Source organism: Mustelus asterias, chromosome 2, assembly GCF_964213995.1.
Source record: "Mustelus asterias chromosome 2, sMusAst1.hap1.1, whole genome shotgun sequence".
Classification (NCBI taxonomy): Eukaryota; Metazoa; Chordata; class Chondrichthyes; order Carcharhiniformes; family Triakidae; genus Mustelus; species Mustelus asterias.
In genome coordinates, this window is record NC_135802.1 from 139272640 (window position 1) to 139292400 (window position 19761).

The following is a 19761-nucleotide window of genomic DNA, read 5'->3' on the forward strand; positions in this document are numbered from 1 at the left end:
CAGGTAAAGAAGACTTGTCTCGAGATTAAAATTTCGAATCCTGGAAATAAAAAACCAACAGGCTATCAACTTTTACTCAACTGGTCAAGATTTAGAACTTCTTGCGTGGAAAACCCTGAATGCAATCCTACAACTGGCTCACCATTTATAGTGGGGGATGTGATATGCCCACTATCAGCTGGATTTTTGACTTTCCAAAATGGCAGATGGGAGACAAAATTCCTCCCCTTTCCGCCATTTCTGAAAGGAGTTGAAGCTGTCCATGTCTAAATGCACAATATCAAGATTTGGGCAGACAAGTGACAAGTTTACATTTGCGCCACACATGTGCTAGGCAATGACTATCTCTTACAAGGGAGAATCTAATCATCACTCCTTTGCAATCAATGGCGTAACCATTGCAGAATCCTCCAGTATCAACATCCTGGGGGTTATCATTGACCAGAAACTGAACTGGACTAGCCATGTAAATACTGTGAATACAAGATTGCTACTTGAATGGGTTTAAATTCAAATTATTACTTGAATGGGTGTAAATTGAGAGAGGTGGATACTTGGGGAGACCTTGGTGTCCTTGTGCATCAGTCGCTGAAAGTAAGAGCGCAGGTACAGCAGGCAGTAAAGAAGGCAAATGGTATGTTGGCCTTCACAGCAAGAGGGTTTGAGTATCGGGATAGGGATTTTTGCTGCAATTGTATAGGGCATAGGTGAGGCCACACCTGGAGCAGTGTGTGCAGTTTTGGTGTCCTTATCTGAGGAAGGATGTCCTTGCTATAGAGGGAGTACAGTGAAGGTTTACCAGGCTGATTCCTGGGATGGCAGGTCTGTCATATGAGGTCAGACTAAGGCGGTTAGGATTAAATTCACTGGAGTTTAGAAGAGTGAGAGGGGATCTCATAGAAACGTATAAAATTCTAACAGGGTTAGACTGGGAAGATTCAGAAAGAATGTTCCCATTGGTGGGGGAATCCAGAACTAGGGGTCATAGTTTGAGGATAAGGGGTAAATCTTTTAGAACTGAGGTGAGAAGAATTTTTTTCACCCAGAGGGTGGTGAATGTGTGGAATTCACTACCACAGAATGTAGCTGAGGCCAAAACGTCTGATTTCAAGAAGAAATTAAATATAGCTCTTGGGGTTGAAGTTATCAAAGGACATGGGGGGAAGGGGGGGATCAGGGTATTGAATTCGATGATCACCTGTGATCAAAATGAATGGCAGAGCAGGCTCGAAGGGCCGAATGGCCTACTCCTGCTTTTAGTTTCTATGTTTCTAAGAATAGGTCAAAGGCTAGGAATCCTGTGGCGAGTAACTCGCCTCCTGACTCCCCAAAAAACCTAGCCAATCTACACAGCAGAAAACAAAAGTGTGATGGGTGCGTGGGTGAGTGCAGCTCCAACAAAACTCAAGAAGCTTTACGGTTTCAGGTCAAAGCAGCCCACTTGATTGGCTCCCCGTCCACAAAGTTTCACTCCTTCCTCCATCAATGGATAGTAGCAGCAGTGTGCACCATCTAAAAAATACACTGCAGGAACTCACCAAGACTCCTATAACAGCACCTTCCAAACTCACAACCACTACCATCTAGAAAAACATGCCTGGGAACACCATCACGTGGAAGTTCCCCACCAAGTCACTCACCATCCTGACTTGGTAATATATCATCATTCCTTCACTGTCGTTGGGTCAAAATCCTGAACCTCCCTCCCAAAACCACACTGTGGGTGTACCTACACCTCATGGACTGCAGCAATTCAAGAATGTAGCTTACCAACCCCTTTACAAGGGCAATTAGGGATGGGCAATAATTGTTGACCTTGCCAGCAACGGCCACATCCCCAGCAGAAGAAAGGGGGCACGAAGTGGTTCACACAAGAGACCCCAACTCAGCAGGGCCTCTTGAACTACATAAGAACATAAGAACATAAGAAATAGGAGCAGGAGTAGGCCATCTAGCCCCTCGAGCCTGCCCCGCCATTCAATAAGATCATGGCTGATCTGACGTGGATCAGTACCACTTACCCGCCTGATCCCCATAACCCTTAATTCCCTTACCGATCAGGAATCCATCCATCCGCGCTTTAAATATATTCAGCGAGGTAGCCTCCACCACCTCAGTGGGCAGAGAATTCCAGAGATTCACCACCCTCTGGGAGAAGAAGTTCCTCCTCAACTCTGTCTTAAACCGACCCCCCTTTATTTTGAGGCTGTGTCCTCTAGTTTTAACTTCCTTACTAAGTGGAAAGAATCTCTCCGCCTCCACCCTATCCAGCCCCCGCATTATCTTATAAGTCTCCATAAGATCCCCCCTCATCCTTCTAAACTCCGAGTACAAACCCAATCTCCTCAGCCTCTCCTCATAATCCAAACCCCTCATCTCCGGTATCAACCTGGTGAACCTTCTCTGCACTCCCTCCAATGCCAATACATCCTTCCTCATATAAGGGGACCAATACTGCACACAGTATTCCAGCTGCGGCCTCACCAATGCCCTGTACAGGTGCATCAAGACATCCCTGCTTTTATATTCTATCCCCCTCGCAATATAGGCCAACATCCCATTTGCCTTCTTGATCACCTGTTGTACCTGCAGACTGGGCTTTTGCGTCTCATGCACAAGGACCCCCAGGTCCCTTTGCACGGTAGCATGTTTTAATTTGTTTCCATTGAGATAGTAATCCCATTTGTTATTATTTCCTCCAAAGTGTATAACCTCGCATTTCTCAACGTTATACTCCATTTGCCATATCCTCGCCCACTCACTCAGCCTGTCCAAATCTCTCTGCAGATCTTCTCCGTCCTCCACACGATTCACTTTTCCACTTATCTTTGTGTCGTCTGTAAACTTCGTTACCCTACACTCCGTCCCCTCCTCCAGATCATCTATATAAATGGTAAACAGTTGCGGCCCGAGTACCGATCCCTGCGGCACGCCACTAGTTACCTTCCTCCAACCGGAAAAACACCCATTTATTCCGACTCTTTGCTTCCTGTCGGATAGCCAGTCCCCAATCCACTTTAACACACTACCCCCAACTCCGTGTGCCCTAATCTTCTTCAGCAGCCTTTTATGGGGCACCTTATCAAACGCCTTTTGGAAATCCAAAAACACCGCATCCACCGGTTCTCCTCCATCAACCGCCCTAGTCACATCTTCATAAAAATCCAACATGTTCGTCAAGCACGACTTTCCCCTCATGAATCCATGCTGCGTCTGATTGATCGAACCATTTCTATCCAGATGCCCTGCTATCTCCTCTTTAATAATGGATTCCAGCATTTTCCCTACTACGGACGTTAAGCTGACCGGCCTATAGTTACCCGCCTTTTGTCTCCTTCCTTTTTTAAACAGCGGCGTAACATTAGCCGTTTTCCAATCAACCGGCACTACCCCAGAATGCAACGAGTTTTGATAAATAATCACTAACGCATCCACTATTACCTCTGACATTTCTTTCAATACCCTGGGATGCATTCCATCCGGACCCGGGGACTTGTCCACCTTCAGTCCCATTAGTCTACCCAGCACTGCCTCTCTGGTCACATTAATCGTATTAAGTATTTCTCCTGCTGCCAACCCTCTATCGTTAATATTTGGCAAACTATTTGTGTCCTCCACCGTGAAGACCGACACAAAAAACTTATTTAAAGACTCAGCCATATCCTCATTTCCCACTATTAACTCCCCCCTCTTGTCCTCCAAGGGTCCAACATTCACTCTAGCCACTCTATTCCTTTTTATATATTTATAAAAACTTTTACTATCATTTTTTATATTAATTGCTAGCCTAGCTTCATAGTCTATCCTTCCTTTCTTTATCGCTTTCTTAGTCTCTCTTTGTTGTTTCATAAATTTTTCCCAATCACTTGTTTCTCCACTATTTTTGGCCACTCTGTACGCAGCTGTTTTTATTTTAATACTCTCCTTTATTTCCTTCGTTATCCACGGCTGGTTCTCCCTTTTCTTACAATCCTTGTTTTTTGCTGGAATATATTTTTGCTGAGAACTGAAAAGGATCTCCTTAAAAATCCTCCACTGTTCCTCAGCTATCCTACCTGCCAGCCTGCTCTCCCAGTCTACCTTAGCCAATTCATCCCTCATCCTATCATATTTCCCTCTGTTCAAACAGAGGACACTGTGAGTTTGGGTTTTCTCAATTTTGCTGAGTTTGGGTTTTCTCAATTTTCTGCATCAACAGGTTGGGTGGTATCTCGAGCCCAGACTCTCCGTGAGTGGGATCACGGGGCGCAAAATCCGGGTAACTAGAAATTGTGAATCTCACTGGCAAGACCGCAATTTCCAATTTTCCCCACCCCTTTCTGGTGATGTAATCCGGTTCATGCCCATAATGGCCGGATCCTAATGGGTACCCTAGGGGTCGTGGGAGTTCATTTATGTGTGAATGGGTGGGGGGGAACGGAGAAGGGAGCTGTCACTGGTCGGGCTGGGATGATGATTGTGGGAGTCTGGGGTGGGGGGGGGGGAGAGTTTTTTTATTTCTGATTGGGATACCCTTTAAAGATGGAACCTGTTGTCGTGGGCTCGGAGTCCCCACCCTGCCAGAATGACGGCTTAAACCAAGTCCACTCACTTTCATCTTTAAAGAGGCTCAAAACTGGAGCAAAAACTGGTCTGTGCAACTGAGGAGTTACACGCCAGTTTTTTGTGTGAACCTGACATTTTGCCAAATTCTGATAAGATGCCCCCCATTGTGTGGGTATTACAAAATGTTGGAGCAGACCTAACTTCTCTTGAAGGGTGGAGAAGGTCTGTAGAACTCTTTAAGATGTGAAATCATGTCAATCCCTAATCCTTTAAAAATAAAAAACAGCCTCCCTGTCAGTGAGAGATAATAAGAAAATAAAGTTTTTAAAAATAGGCTGTGTCAGTGAGAGATAAGGAAATCTGTGCTAGCAGTAACAATAACTGTTTGTTGACATTACCCTAAAGGCTATAATGATATCATTATTTATACTTGGCTGGTTTCCGCAACCTAGAATTATTCCAGGGGGAAAAATGACCAACTGGGGTTGTTGCTCCTGATCGGATCCAGTGACTCACTCTGGAAAATGGGAATATTTAGATAAGGGGATGAGGATGAGATTCAGTTGCGATGCTCTTCATTCTCCAACAGCCTGCAGTGTGGGGTCACAGGGGATTTGGTTATTTAGATGATGTTTCAATAGGTCTGCATGTGTGCCTGAGTGAACACTTTAAGAGGAGAACACATGAATTAAAAGCAGCAGGAGGTTATTCAGCTCCATGAGCCTGCTCCACCATTCAATAAGATCTCGGCTGATCTGATTGTGGCCACCACTCCACTGTCCTGTCTGTCCCCAACGTAACTCCTAACTCCAGAGCTGATCAAAAATCACAGGGCTGAAAACAGAGTTTTAAAAAATCTGTTTTTTTCTCTACTGAATAAGAACAAGAGTAGGCCATTCAGCCCCTCAGGTCTAGCCCACCATTCTATTATATCATGGTCAAATAGCACCTCAACTCCATTTGCCAGCTGAAGTTCCATATCGCTCGATACCCTTAGCTAACAAAAACCTATTGATGTCTTGAAAATTTCAATTGATTCCCACCTATTTGACAAAGAATGTTCCAGATTTTCACTCCTCTACAAACAAGTGAAAGTGTTTTCTGATTTCACCCTGAATGGTCTAGCACTAGTTTTAAGATTGTGCCCCTTATTCTGCATTCCCCAACCAGAGGAAAGAGCTTTTCTATATATTCTTTTTCAGCACATTCGGTATATTTTCCTATATATTCTTATTCTGCTCATTCTGTATATTTGCCTAGCGAATCCACTTATCAAATTGAAAACCTCAATTAACTCACTCCTCAACCTTCCAAACCCAAGGAAACACAAACTAAGCGTCTGAAAATTGTCCTTATATATATGGCTAGTTTTTTTATTCATTCGTGGGACATGGGCATTACTGGCTGGTCAGCATTATTGCCCATTCCTAGTTGTCCGAGGACATGAGAATCAACCACATTGCTGTGACTCTGGAGTCACATGTAGGCCAGACATGTAAGGACAGCAGATTTCCTCCCCTCCAGGATATTAGTGAACCAGATGGGATTTTCCAACAATCGACAATGGTTTCATGGTCATCAGTAGATTCTTAATTCCAGATATTTTGTTAATTGAAATGAAATTCTACCAGCTGCTGTGGCAGGATTCGAACCCAGGTCCCCAGAACATTAGCTGATTTTCTGTATTGATAGTCTGGCGATAATACCACTAGGCCATCGCCTCCCCATCATTGCTACATGTTTGAAATGACACACATTGAGAAGGTAAAGAATGGAGAGTGTCGGGGTGCATACAGGATTGGACGAGACTGGAAGTCCTCCTGGTTCATCCTCTCGGACTGCCGGATTTTCAGGATCTCGGTGTAGCTCAGGTTCTGCAATTTGCTCTTGAACTGGTCCAGTGAGTTAGGCTTGGTAGTCAGTGCTCTCATAATCTGCTCCTTTACAACTTGCATCACCTGCAGAGAAAGACAAAATAAGGACAGACAAATTCTGGTAAGTCCATAGGCTCAAACTTCATCTGGTGGTTCCGAAAGAGCAGGGAGTCTGGGTGCCACATTTTCAATTTGGAACAGTTCAGTTTACAAAATTGAGTGCCGTTGGCAAAAGGAGCTACAGTTATAGATAAACGTGCACACACATTAATTTGATTCATGTCATCTACATATGGAATACTCTAATTCAGTCAGCAGTTAGAAATGTTTTGTGTGTGTAGAGATCACTACCGCTCTCTGTTCTCACGGATTGGCATAACATAACTGGTGTCAATCACCAGAATGATAGTGGGCTTGAAACATTTAAATTATGAGAACAGGTTGCATTAACTAGGACAAACGCAAAATACTGTTGATGCTGGAAATCTGATATAAAAACAGAAAAAGCTGGGAGAACTCAGGCAACATCTGTGGAGAGAGAAATAATGTTTCGAGTCTGTATGACTGTTCTTCAGAGTGCTGGAGAAGAGTCATACAAATTCAAAATGGTGACATTGGATAAGACCTCAATTGCCATCAATTGAGTGGTAAAGTGGCTTTGAGACTTGCCCACTGCTGCAGAAGTTATGGCAGGTCTATTCTGACTTCTGGACCTCATCAACACATTCCATTTCCCACCTGGAACAGCTGGGTGGTGGCATTAAACTGCACAGTCCAGAGGATCTCCTGCTCAAATGAGGGAGGCATCATACACTTGGGGAAGAGAGGAGTCTGGAGCAGCAGTGGCTTAGGCTCCAAGCAGTGCTTTCCCTGACCCAACAAGGGGAATGAGAACTATTTCTAATTTTCAGCCGTGTCTGCAGCTTCAGTCCCAGGTCATGCCCAGTCGGGTCCCAATGACTTCATGACAGCTTTGAGTGGGCATCCTTGGCAGTTGCTCATGGGAGCAGGTTAAAAGTTGCAGCCAGCAGGTATCTTGGTGGCTCCAGGGCAGCTAAGTAACTTGTAACTCTGCGCTAAGTGAATAAGGTTAAAATTGCCTGGATACTCTTTCTGAATGTTTCAGCCACGTCACTACACATGGCAAACACACGACCCGCAGGCATCTTGTGAAATCCTCACATCTGAATTTGAAGACATCCAAATTTCTTTGTAAGAAGTGCACAGACTTTAACATTGAAGGGTTCTTTATTTTGTAACTTAAATCTCAGCTTGCAATCCTCAACACCCTCGGGGGTTTCCTATTAGTTGGGCATTCATTTGTCAGTTTTCCAAGATTTTCTTGCAGTCTGCTTTGCTGTGTTTATAATCTGCTCCTTTAACTCGAGTTACCATGGTTTCCAGATCAAAGTTGACTCCCTGCTTCATTTCCATTCTGTGATGAAGTGTCTTTTTGGAAGAGAATTGACGTATCCTTTTATTGCTTGAATATATCCCCCGGGACCGATGACGGATGTTTCCAACTCACTAAGCTCATCGAACAGTAACTGCAGGATTTCCCGGCTAGCCTGAGGCAAGTCCTGCTCAATCCTAGAGAGACTCTTGGATGTGATTTTTAACAAGTAGTTAGCACTGTCTAGCAGTAAAATAGCTTTCTTTCTTACTCCATTCATTTTTGAGAACATTTATAATGTGATTTTAATGCAAAATTAAATTGGGAAAGTGGTTTCAAGCTTGGGTCTTGTAATAAGTCTGTGGAGGCTGAAGTCCCTTCACCAAAATCCCTTTATTTACAAACTCTAACAGCAGTACACAGAGTGCTGGCAGTTAGCAGTCTACCTCTGGGGATGTCAGGGGAACTGACACTCCCAGTTAAGTACAAGACAAAGACACCCTGATTGACCCATCAATTGGATCCTTAATCAAGGAGTTCATATTCCAATAGGCCAACCTCAATGGCCTGATTGAAGTCATTACAGGATTCCCTGATAGAAAGGTGTTAGTAAACAAGAGCTAGTTCCAAAAATGTGGATCATCAAAAGCACTCCTATGTTTGCAATGAACTTTAATTAGAGGTAGCACGATGGCACGGTGGTTAGCACTGCTGCCTCAAAATATCAGAGACCCGGGTTCAATTCCAGCCTGGGGTCACTGTCTGTGTGAAGTTTACACATTCTCCCTGTGTCTGCGTGGGTTCCCTTCGAGTGTTCCAGTTTCCTCCCATAGTCCAAAGATGTGAGGGTTAGGTTGATTGGCCATGTAAATTGACCCTAGTATGAGTAGGATTAGCAGCGTAAATACGTGGGGTTATGGGAATATGGTCTGGGGGGGATTATGGTGCAGACTTGATGGGCCAAATGGCCTCCTCCTGCACTGTAGTGATTCTGTGTTCTATGATAAATTGATATATATATTTATATATATATACACACATAATAAAATATGCATATATATTTTTATTCAGTTGGTTGTACAACATGTTTTTTGAAAAAAATCTCATCAAGGTCACGGAAAAGAAAAGGAAGTTGTACTAATTATATGCTGGAACTTCCTGGCTGTTCACGCCAGTGGGACCTTCTGGGCCCGCCCATGGCGCACCCTGCCACGAGTTTCCCAGAGGTACAGGGTGGAGTCAATGGGAAATCCCATTGACAGTGGCAGGAACAGAAGGTTCTGCCATCGGCGTGCCACCTCCTGCTGTACGAGAGACCTCACTGTAGGCCAAAGGATCCCGTCTATAAACTTAGGACATGCCAAAGTACTTGTACAATTAAATACTTCTTGAAGTGTAGATAATGCTGCATGTAAGGAAACTTAGTAAGCTATTTGTCTACAGCAAGACCACACAAACAGCACTGTGATCGTGACCAGATAATGTCTTTTAGTGACGTTTGAATGAGAAATTTTGGCCCGGAATGCTCCCCTCCTCTTCAAATGATCATCATCAACTCATGTCTTTTAAATCCATCCAAGAGGGCAAACATGGCGTCAGTTTAATGTCTTGTCCAAAAGACAGCACTTTTGACAGAGCAGCTCTCTCTCAGTACTGCACTGGAATGTCAGTTTAAATTATGCACTCAAGTCTCGAGAATAGGACTTGAACCCAGAGGCAAGAATACAACCACTGGCAATGGTTGATGCCTACTGCAGTTTGTAGCATTATCTACTGAGTGTTTCTTGAGCATATGTTTCCTTCAGCGGCCTCTTGTTTGGGACCTGCGTCAGGGTTATAGACAGTGGGCGGGATTTTCTGGCCACACTCGCCCCAAGGCCGGAAATTCCCGTCCGAGGTCAACAGACCTTCACGTGGTCCGCCCCCGTTCGCTATGATTCCCGTGGCATAGGCGGGACGGGAAAGTTCTGCCTAGTATGTCAACAGACACTTTGAGCAGAAACTCACATCTGCAGCACTAAATAGGAACCAGAATAGTTTAAGGTGATTTGCAGATAAATGGTGTTCCTTGAACTCTGTGCTGAGAATGCCTTGCATTATTCACATGCACAGGATAGCTTTGCCAATGGAACCCATAACCTTCTGACTCAAGAAGTGACAGCACGACCATTGAGCTACAGCTAACACTTTGAACTTGGATCTAAAGCTGACAGCAAGGAGCCGGGCAGAGGTTGAGCCAAATACAATGCGTATGGGGAGGTTACTGAGACTCAGCTGGTGAAAGACGTCCCCATTTATTGGTCATCAATCAGGCTTTGGACACAGCACTGCCATTGGATGATATCGTTGTCTTGGTAATATTCCACCTGACAGCCAATATATCCAACTGAGTGAAAAGTCCCAAGCCACTTTGCTCACACTATTCTTTGCCATATTTTGCGTGAGGGGAATATTTTTAAAAGTTCATTGCTATCTCAGCCCTTCAGTCAGGATCAGAATGAAATATTTATTTATAATCAGGACCACAGCTGCCTTGGTTATTAAGCTCACTGCTTACCTGTTAATTATGAATTTCAATGGAACCAGAGGTCAATAGAAAACAAAATCACCCAGCAATAAAGACATTTTGTTTAGGTTGTGGGCGAGAGTGAATAAAATTACAGGACTCGCTACAACATCAACTGGCATTTATATAGCACCAAAACTAGGGATGCAATTCATAGAATCCCTACAGTGCTGAAGGCCATTCAGCCCATCGAGACTGCACCAATAACAATCACACCCAGCCTATCCCTGTAACTTCACATATTTACCCTGCTAGTCCCCCGACACTAAAGGGCATTTTAGCACGGCCAATCAACCTCACCCGCACATCGTTTGGACTGTGGGAGGAAATCAGAGCAAACCTACACAGACACGGGGAGAACGTACAAGCTCCACACAGACAGTGACCCGAGACCGGAATGGAACCCGGGCCCCTGGCGCTGTGAGGCAGCAGTGCTAACCACTGTGCCACCCCAATTCTACATCAGGTCACTGTATAGTCCTCACCCGTTATAGTGGGTGGAATTTGCAAAATATGGGTGGAATTTATCAGTTGCTGTGGTGGTGGTGGTGGTGGTGGGGGGGGAGGGGGGGGTGGGGGCACACCCACCAGTTGGAGAGCCGGTGGCCTGGCCAAGGCGCTATAAGAAAACAGACTGGGAACCTCAATGACCCAATACCATGTCATTGCTGACTTTCATATGCTTCTTCAGTAACACTTCCCAAGCCTGCGACTTCCACCACCAAGGGAGACAATTGTAGTAGGTGCATGGGAATATTATCAAACCCAAGCTCCATTCGAAAGTCACCCTTGAGTGGACATATGTAACCGTTCTTCCATTGTCTCCGGGTTACGATCCTGGCACTCCCTACCAACAGCACCCTCGCTGCATGAGGCTGCAGCTGTTCAAGGAAACTATCTTCTCCACTCAGGGCAATAGGGATGGGCAGCAATTTCTGGCCTTATCAGGGATGCCCAAACTCTAAGAACAAATTTTAAAAAGAACTTGGAATCCAGAGAATGAAGTTATAAACCAATCCTCGTGTTCAACCGACTGAATTTAAACTCCACATCCTCATTTTTAAATCTTACCTCCACAAGTGCACAGTTCTACCACTCTGTGTTACCAGCCCCTACCACCTCCCCAAATCTTCCTTCATCAACTTTAACCATTTGTGTAATGCCCTTCTCATAGCCTCAAAAATAGTGGCACAGCCTTCAGTGACTGAGGTCTTATTCTGCAGAGCGTTCTCCCTGAATCACTTCCCCATATTCACGTTTCTCCCTTCCTTTAAAAAAAACCTTTCTCTTGGACCAAGTTTCCATTCACCCCGGCCCTTCCTCCAATAATGAAATGATTCTTGTGCTCAAGTGGGACTTGAACCCACGGCTTTGTGACTCAGAGGCAAGGGCACCACCAACTTAGCTGACGCTGCTCTACTCAGCGCCTGTTTAATTCTTTCCACACTGGATATTGTGCTGAGTGAAAGGCACTGTCAGTGGTCCGCAACTTTTTGTCCGAAGCAAAGGTCCCAGTGGACCACCTAACAGTCCTACCCCATCCACTTCTGTTTCCACCACAAGAAGAAACCTCATCAACGTTATTGGGAAGCATGGTGCTGCTTTTGATGAGACACCCATGAGCTAATATCTGATTCCAAGCTTGAAAAGCTTCAGTCTCGCATCGGGGTCCACGTACAGCCAGTTCCTCTACTTCATTTTCAGCCCCACTGGTGCTAAAAATCTGATCTCGCAGTTGTATGGATGCAACCGTAACATTAATCCAACTAATAAAGCTACACTGCTGTTGCTCGAACTTATGACAACTGGCATGTGTAAGCCAAACTGATTGTGTGGTGTCATGCGAGTGGAGGGGGAGTGGTGTGGCTGAGAGTTCTGGCCTGTTCTTTTGGATGGCCTCGACTGTGACATTGTACGTGAGGGACTTGCATCTTGGAGGAGCTCGTGGGTCACCTGGAGGACCCGCGCAGACCCCACACACTGAGAACCACTGCTCTATGTGAATATCGGTTACTGGTGATATCCATATATGTGCTCTTATTATTGGGTCATATTCAGCCAATGGGATTACCAAATGGCCAATTTTACTCCCTCCCTCTGTCCGATTGCAACACTCACCATGTGGCCGTCATTCAGAACAGATAAAGGATTGAACCTCTTAATACCACACAGGCTATTCAGATCATAACATTCAGAGTATTCACCCAATGAGACAGTATCTCAGCATGCACCAGGTTAATACGGGAGTTACAGCCATGTTGACTATAATTCAGTTCCTAATGCCGCCAAACTCTGAAGAGGAACAAAGGGAACAAAATCTCACGTGATTTCTTTTTAAACTTGATGCAAAGGGTTCAGTTTTTATTTTAGCACAAAGTAAAGGATTCAGTTTGCAGTTACTGGCTTCCTGTGTTCTAATTACCTCTAACAATTCACTAATTGGGACGGATGTGATGATGCAGAGGATGAAAATGAGACCTGGAAATTCACACGAGGTAATATTTTAAGAACAAAGTATGAAAGGATAACGTACAGTGCATCTTCTGAGCTTTCTGGATCAACCATTACTCTGCTCCTGCCTGATGCAGATGTAGCTGAGCACATGAATCATTCATAAACACAAGGTTTTCCATTCTGTGTAAACAAAATGTGCTCTCCTTTGTTCCAATTCCTCTCAGCATTTATTTAAATGAGCACAGATGGTATCGTGCACTTGTGCATAAAGTAGTTAGACTTGTTGTTAACATATTCATGGTCACTTTGATCATCTCCCACCCAAACTCAACACCAGCTATGGGTTGTTCAAGAGGTCAGACAGCGTCACTAGTCACAACAGCAAAGGGGGAGAGCTTCCCAAATGGAGATGGAACAATTGAGTTCAGATTGTGCATTTGCAGGGCAGCATGGTGGCACAGTGGTTAGCACTGCTGCCTCACAGCACCAGGGGCCCGAGTTCGATTCCCGGCTTGGGTCACTGTCTGTGTGAAGTCTGCATGTTCTCCCTGTGTCTGCGTGGGTTTCCTCCGGGCGCTTCGGTTTCCTCCCACAGTCTGAAAGATGTGCTGGTCAGGTGCATTGGCCATGCTAAATTCTCCCTCAGTGTAACCCGAACAGGCGCCGGAGTGTGACGACAAGGGGATTTTCACAGTAACTTCATTGCAGAATTAATGTAAGCCTACTTGTGACGCTACTAAATGAACTTAATCTTGAAACGTAAACTTATCAGGGCTCATTCTGTTTGCCTGTTGCTGATTACTCAACACTCAGTCTTTCTGTAACCATCTGTAGATTGCTGAACATGTCACTCACACCTTTAGTACTGCTCAATGGATGTCACAATATGGTGCCCTCAGCTATGTGGGAAACATACAAGCAATCTCTCAGATCCCGCAACCTTTCAACCTTCAGTTTCTACTTTTTTCCCCTGACAACAGCAATCATTTTACCCACATGAAACGTAAAAGTTTTCTTTCACTTTATTGCTAATTCCCAACACGGGTTGCGATCAGAAAGAAGTCAGTTAGACTAACCAAGTGACATTATTTAGTGTAATCCAGCGGTTTAAATAATGAAGTGGCCAATGTACCTAACCAGCACATCTTTCAGACTGTGGGAGGAAACCCAGACAACGTGCAGACTCCACACAGACAGTGGCCCAGGAATCGAACCCGGGTCCATCCCCGGCACTGTGCCACCGTGACACCCTGGGTAATCAGATGTCAATGTTGGATGATATATTAAACCAAATGTTAAAATAAATGTCTGTCAGTAGATTCAAAACAAGTAGCTGCTCTGCCAACCACCTCAAAATTCCAGATTTAAAGTTATTTAAAAAAATATATTATTGGTTTGTGCCCCTTGCTGAGGGCAATTTTCTAATGAAATAAAAATACAGTCTGCTCTTAATTTGAAGTATCTGTTCAGCAATAAGCCCTCTGCAATGCTTTTGGTTAAATTGCATAATCCAAATGTCTTGTTTTGAGCATTAAATGATGTTGAATTCAGAGGAGCAGACTATAATTGAAGCAATTCCATTTGAATGGAGATCTGAAACCCAGCTGGTCTGTATTTTGGTCCATAGTTCATGGGGAATGAGAGACAGGAGAGTGAGTTTGCTCTGGGGAGATGGGGGGAGGGCCTTTGTTTGGAGTCACAGACAAATATTGGGTGGGTTAAGAACTGCATCAATCCATTCTCAGGGAAAATGGCAAGGGCGTGGCAGCATCTGTCCCCTGCTTTTAATTAGTCGCAAAATGATAAAGGTTCCAATTCTCCCCCAGTGCCTGTTTGCTAATGCTGGAACTGCACAATGATTAATATCTAGTTCAAAATACAGTACCTGTCTTATGGTCAAGTTAGTCACAGCATAGTGCAACGATACACACATGTAAGTTTATGTCAGCCTGGACCCTTGTACTGTCAACAGGCAGACCATTAGAAACACGGAGCTTTTTAAAAAGAAGAAACTCAATTTTTAATTTAATTGTGGGCAGCATGGTGACACAGTGGCTGGTTCTGCTGCCTCACAGCGCCAGGGATCCGGGTTCAATTCCGGCCTTGGGTAACTGTGTGGAGTTTGTCCCCGTGGCCGTGGGTTTCTTCTGGGTGCTCGGGTTTCCTTTCACAGTCCAAAGATGTGCGGGTTAGGTGGATTAGCCATGGTAAGGGGATAAGAGGTGGGAGGGCCTGGGTAAGATGCTCTTTCGGAGAGTTGGTGCAGACTCAATTGGGCCGAACAGGCTCGTTCTGCACTGTAGGGATTCTATGGTTCGAACAGAAACTTGCATTTATATAGCACCTTTAATGTTGTAAATCATCCCAAACTGCTTCCATGTAGCAGTGAGAAAATCAGCAACACATTGCCACCAAGTCACTTAAGGAGACCTTAGGAGGGCTGACTAAATGCTTGGCCAAAGAGATGGGTTTTAAGGAGCGTCTTAAAGGAGGAGAGAGATTGAGAAGCAGAGGGGGAAGGAATTATAGCGCATAAAGCCAAGCCATTTGGAGGCATGACCAGCAACAGTGACAGTGATGAAAATCAGGGAAGTCAGTACAGGAAGTCAGCATTGGAGGACTGCAGAGATCTTGGAGGGGGATAAAGCTGGAGAAGTTAAAAGCAAAGCATTGCTGGACCAGAGTCAACACTGGTCAGAGAGCACAGGGGTGTTGGGTGTGCGAGTTAATGACTCCCATTTGTCTGGAGTGTTTGTGGCACCAATCACTTCAAGCAGTATTTGCTGGGAGATGGGAAGATCTGAAAATGACCAAAGAACCTGGTCAGGATGGGTTCATAGCGGTCCTGCCATATTTAACAGCAGGATTTAATCATCAATTTTTGGGTAGCACGGTGGTTAGCACTGCTGCCTCACAGCGCCAGGGACCCAGGTTCGATTCCCGGCTTGGGTCAACTGTCCATGTGGAGTCTGCACATTCTCCTCATGTCTGCATGGGTTTCCTCCAGGTGCTCCGGTTTCCTCTCACAGTCCGAAAGACGTGCTGGTTAGGTGCATTGGCCATGCTAAAGTCTCCCTCAGTGTACCCGAACAGGCGCCGGAGTGTGGCGTCTAGGTGGTTTTCACAGTAACTTCATTGCAGTGTTAATGTAAGCCTACTTGTGACACTAATAAATAAACCGGATTCATTTCCTTTCTGCAGGAGGATAAAGGGTTTTAAGGAGCGTCTTAAAGGAGGAGAGAGATTGAGAAGCAGAGGGGCTTCAGGAAGGAATTGTAGCGCATAAAGCCAAGAGAGAATGGTTAAAGATTGATGCAAGGGGAGGTCTTGGTTTCCTCAAGGGGCCGGGCGGGGGGATGGGGGGGCACTCTTGCTCCTTCTGGCCCACAAAGCGAGCCATAACAGACAATTGCTCTGTGGAACCATCACAGCAACAGTGAGTTTTAAACCATGCACCAAATTGTAATAGTCAGTGCCACAAAACAAGCTTGGGGTTCTGTGCAGGTCAAGTTGGAATCACATTGCACACATTTCACAGTTTAATCCCAATCCCCCAATGTCAGGGGGGGGGGTGAAGAGAGTTTAATATTGACGTCTTAGTAACTCACCCGGGAGTTGTGCAGTTAGCTGAATGGCAGTGAAAGGTTTAATTGCTTTTTCTTTCATTACAGTGAATCATTAATACCTCAGCACAACAGCATTTGACTACTGCATTTTTTGATTGATTCTATCCATCAGATTTTTCTGTACATATGAATTCTGCAAGGAGCTGTCAGTGCAGAGTAAAAAGAAACAAGATTTATCTGCAAAATCACTCAAAGTGATGCCAGTTGACATTTAGTTCTGTAACTTCAAGATTCTGCTTAATGTGTTTGTTTACATGTTGTCTATAACCCTGATGTGGCTTCTGGCGAGGAGGCTGCTGAAGAACAAAATTGCTCAAGCAACATTCTGAATAGCTGCAATCAAGGCCCACAACGGGAGTAGGTGTCAGCCATGTGCAGCGGTCATATTTTCACCTTGAGGTCAGAAGATTGTGGGTTCAAGTCTCTCTCCAGAGATTTCATCACAAAATCCCAGCCAACACTTGAGTGTAGTACTGAGGGAGTGCAACGCTCCCCGAGGTGCCCTCTTTCAGATGGAACATTAAACAGGCCACCTCTGTCTCTCTCAGTGGACAACAGGTTCATTCCCAACCATTGCCACAGATTATCTGGTCATTATCACATTGGGGTTTGTTGCCATTAGCCATGCGCAGGTTGTAAATCGTAGAAATCATAGATACCCTACAGTGTAGAAGGACGCCAGTCAGCCCATTGAGTCTGCACCGACAACAGTCCCTCCTAGGCCTTATCTCCGTGTCCCACATATTCATCCCGCCAATCCCTCTAACCTACGCATCCCGGGACACTAAGGGGCAATTTTAGCATGGCCAATGCACCTAACCTGCACATCTTTGGACTGTGGGAGGAAACCGGAGCACCCGGAGGAAACCCACACAAACATGGGCAGAACGTGCAAAATCCACACAGACAGTGACCCAAGTCGGGAATTGAACCCAGGTCCCTGGAGCTGTGAGGCAACAGTGCTAACCACTGTGTCACCGTGCTGCCCTTAAAAAAGTGTTTTCTATACTTCCTGTTGTGTTTCCTACATCACAGCAGTAACTATACCTCAAAAACTATCGGGCTGGCCATAAAGTGCTTTCATGAAACACAGAAACATTTACAGGAGACCATTAAATCCATCAGGTTTCTATCAGCCAGAAGAGAGTTATCCAGCCTACTCTCCCTTCCAGCTTTTAGTTCAAAGGCGTGTATGTTACAGCATGTCTTTTACATATACTTTTAAAAAATGATGAGGGTTTATGCCTCTACAACCCTTTCAGGCAGTGAGTTCCAAACTCTCAGTGTGAACAAAATCTTCACATTTCCCCTGTAATCCATCTACCAATTACTTTCAATCAATATCGAATAGGAAATCGGCTCATTCCATCCACTCTATCTCTAGGCACTTTATAATTCAATACAACTCAATAAAATCACCCCCCCCCACCAACCACCTCCCAGTATCTTCAAAGCAAACTACCCAGTCTATCAAATCTTGCCTCATGGAAAAGATTCTCCATGCCTGACAACATCCTTATAAATCTCCTCTGTCCCTTCTTCGTACAATCATTTCCTTCTTGACATTTTGTTGGAGCTTTTCATCTGGCACCCGTCAGGACCTTCGCAAAAATAACCAATTTAAGGGAAAGGAACAGATTTATACTGTACGAGAAGAGAGCGCTGATGAGTTGGCAAGTGGACTTTGATTGGTAGAGGCGTTGTCATGGAGAATGCGCCAGTTGATGGTGACTGACAGTTAACTGCCAAGCATTGTTTGAAATTTAAAACAGGCAGCTTGATTCTGATTGGTCAAGGCATTGCCCTGAGGAATGAACCAGTGAATGACTATCACTTACTTTGTTTAGTGGAAACATGCACAATGTGTGTGCAACCAACACTCTCTTCTCATAAGTACAAATTTGTTTGTTTCCCCCCCCTCACATTGGTATTCTTGCGAATGTCCTGATGAGTGCAAGACAAAACGCTTCAGCGAAATGTCTCTTTTTTCCGGCAATATCCTTCTTGTAATGTAGTGACCAGAACTCTATGCAGTACTGTAGTTGTAGTCTAATTGGTGTTTAAAGCAGTTCCAGCAGAACCTTCCTGCTCTTATACTCTATGGCTGGAATTCTCTGCCTTGGCCTGCAGCTGGGATTCTCCGGTCCCGCTGCAGTGAATGGAGATTTGGCCGAGTGTCAAATTCTCCGTTCTTGCTGGTAGCGGGGTGTGTAAGACCAGAGGTTTCTAGCCTATGTCTCAGTTAATATAGGAAAGTATCCAGCATGCCATCTTAACCACCTTACCTAACTGCCCCGCTAACTTCTGTAGACATGCTCTCCTAGATCACTCTGCTCATTTACATCTCTCAGGATCTTATCATTTATTGTGCATTCCTGTCTTATTTGCCCTCCCCAAATGCATTTCTTAACGCATCTCCCAACTGCATTCCATTTGCCCCTTGTCTGCCCAGCTAACCTGCCCACAGCTATCTACCTGCATTCCTTCTTTGCCAGCAAACCATCAGGTCATTTTTTTGTATCATCTGCATAAGGCTGTACATAAATTCAAGTCTTTCTTTGACATCTGCCACATCCACTGCATGCAGCATGTACAAAATACTTTTACAGTTGCCTGGGGCTGGGCTGGGAGAGAGGAAGAGAATTCGGTTGACATTTCGCTATTAGATCATTTGTGCAGCATGCCCAAAACAATCAGATCTCTCAAATCAACCGCTACAAGGGTGACACTGCGAAAACGGAGCTTACCCTAAATTTGAAAAATAATTTTTTATGAAGAAAATAGGAAGCTACATTTATAAAGGTCTGCTGCGGTTTGTTAAATGAATGTATAATTTAAATTTTACATCTTTTACAATATTAATGCTCATGTGCCCTGAGCTAATATCTGAGTTGGCTGATGATGCCAGTGTTTTGAAAAACTTTTCTTCCAGCGTGATGCTGACAGGATTGTTAACCATCAATGGGCATCACAGCTGGGCCTACATTAAATGCCCACAGCAAGAGACATGCTGAGAAAAGGTAGAGCGAGCGAGCGAGCGAGAGAGACAGGTGGGTGAGCGAGAAAGGTGGAGCGAGCGAGAGAGAGGCAGAACAAGCGAGGGAGACAGGCGGAGCGAGCGAGAGAGACAGGCAGAGTGAGCGAGAGAGAGGCTGAGCGGGGAGAGAGAGGCAGAGTGAGAGGGAGGCCGAGCGGGCAGCGGAGTGAGAGAGAGGCAGAACAAGCGAGAGAGCCAGGCAGAGCGAGCGAGAGAGACAGGTGGGTGAGTGAGAGAGGTGGAGCGAGCGAGAGAGAGGCAGAACA

The 19761-nt window shown here is 45.0% G+C and overlaps 1 protein-coding gene across 8 annotated transcripts in view; it reads right to left on the reverse strand.

Moving 5' to 3' along the window:
• LOC144511763 (engulfment and cell motility protein 1) overlaps window positions 1-19761 on the reverse strand; it is a 275624-nt gene that overhangs the window by 22413 nt on the left and 233450 nt on the right. For all 8 annotated transcript variants that reach the window (XM_078242020.1, XM_078242065.1, XM_078242047.1 and 5 more), the window contains one exon: window positions 6340-6503. In XM_078242020.1, coding sequence (XP_078098146.1) covers window positions 6340-6503 — 164 coding nt within the window. The remainder of the gene's footprint in view (window positions 1-6339; window positions 6504-19761) is intronic.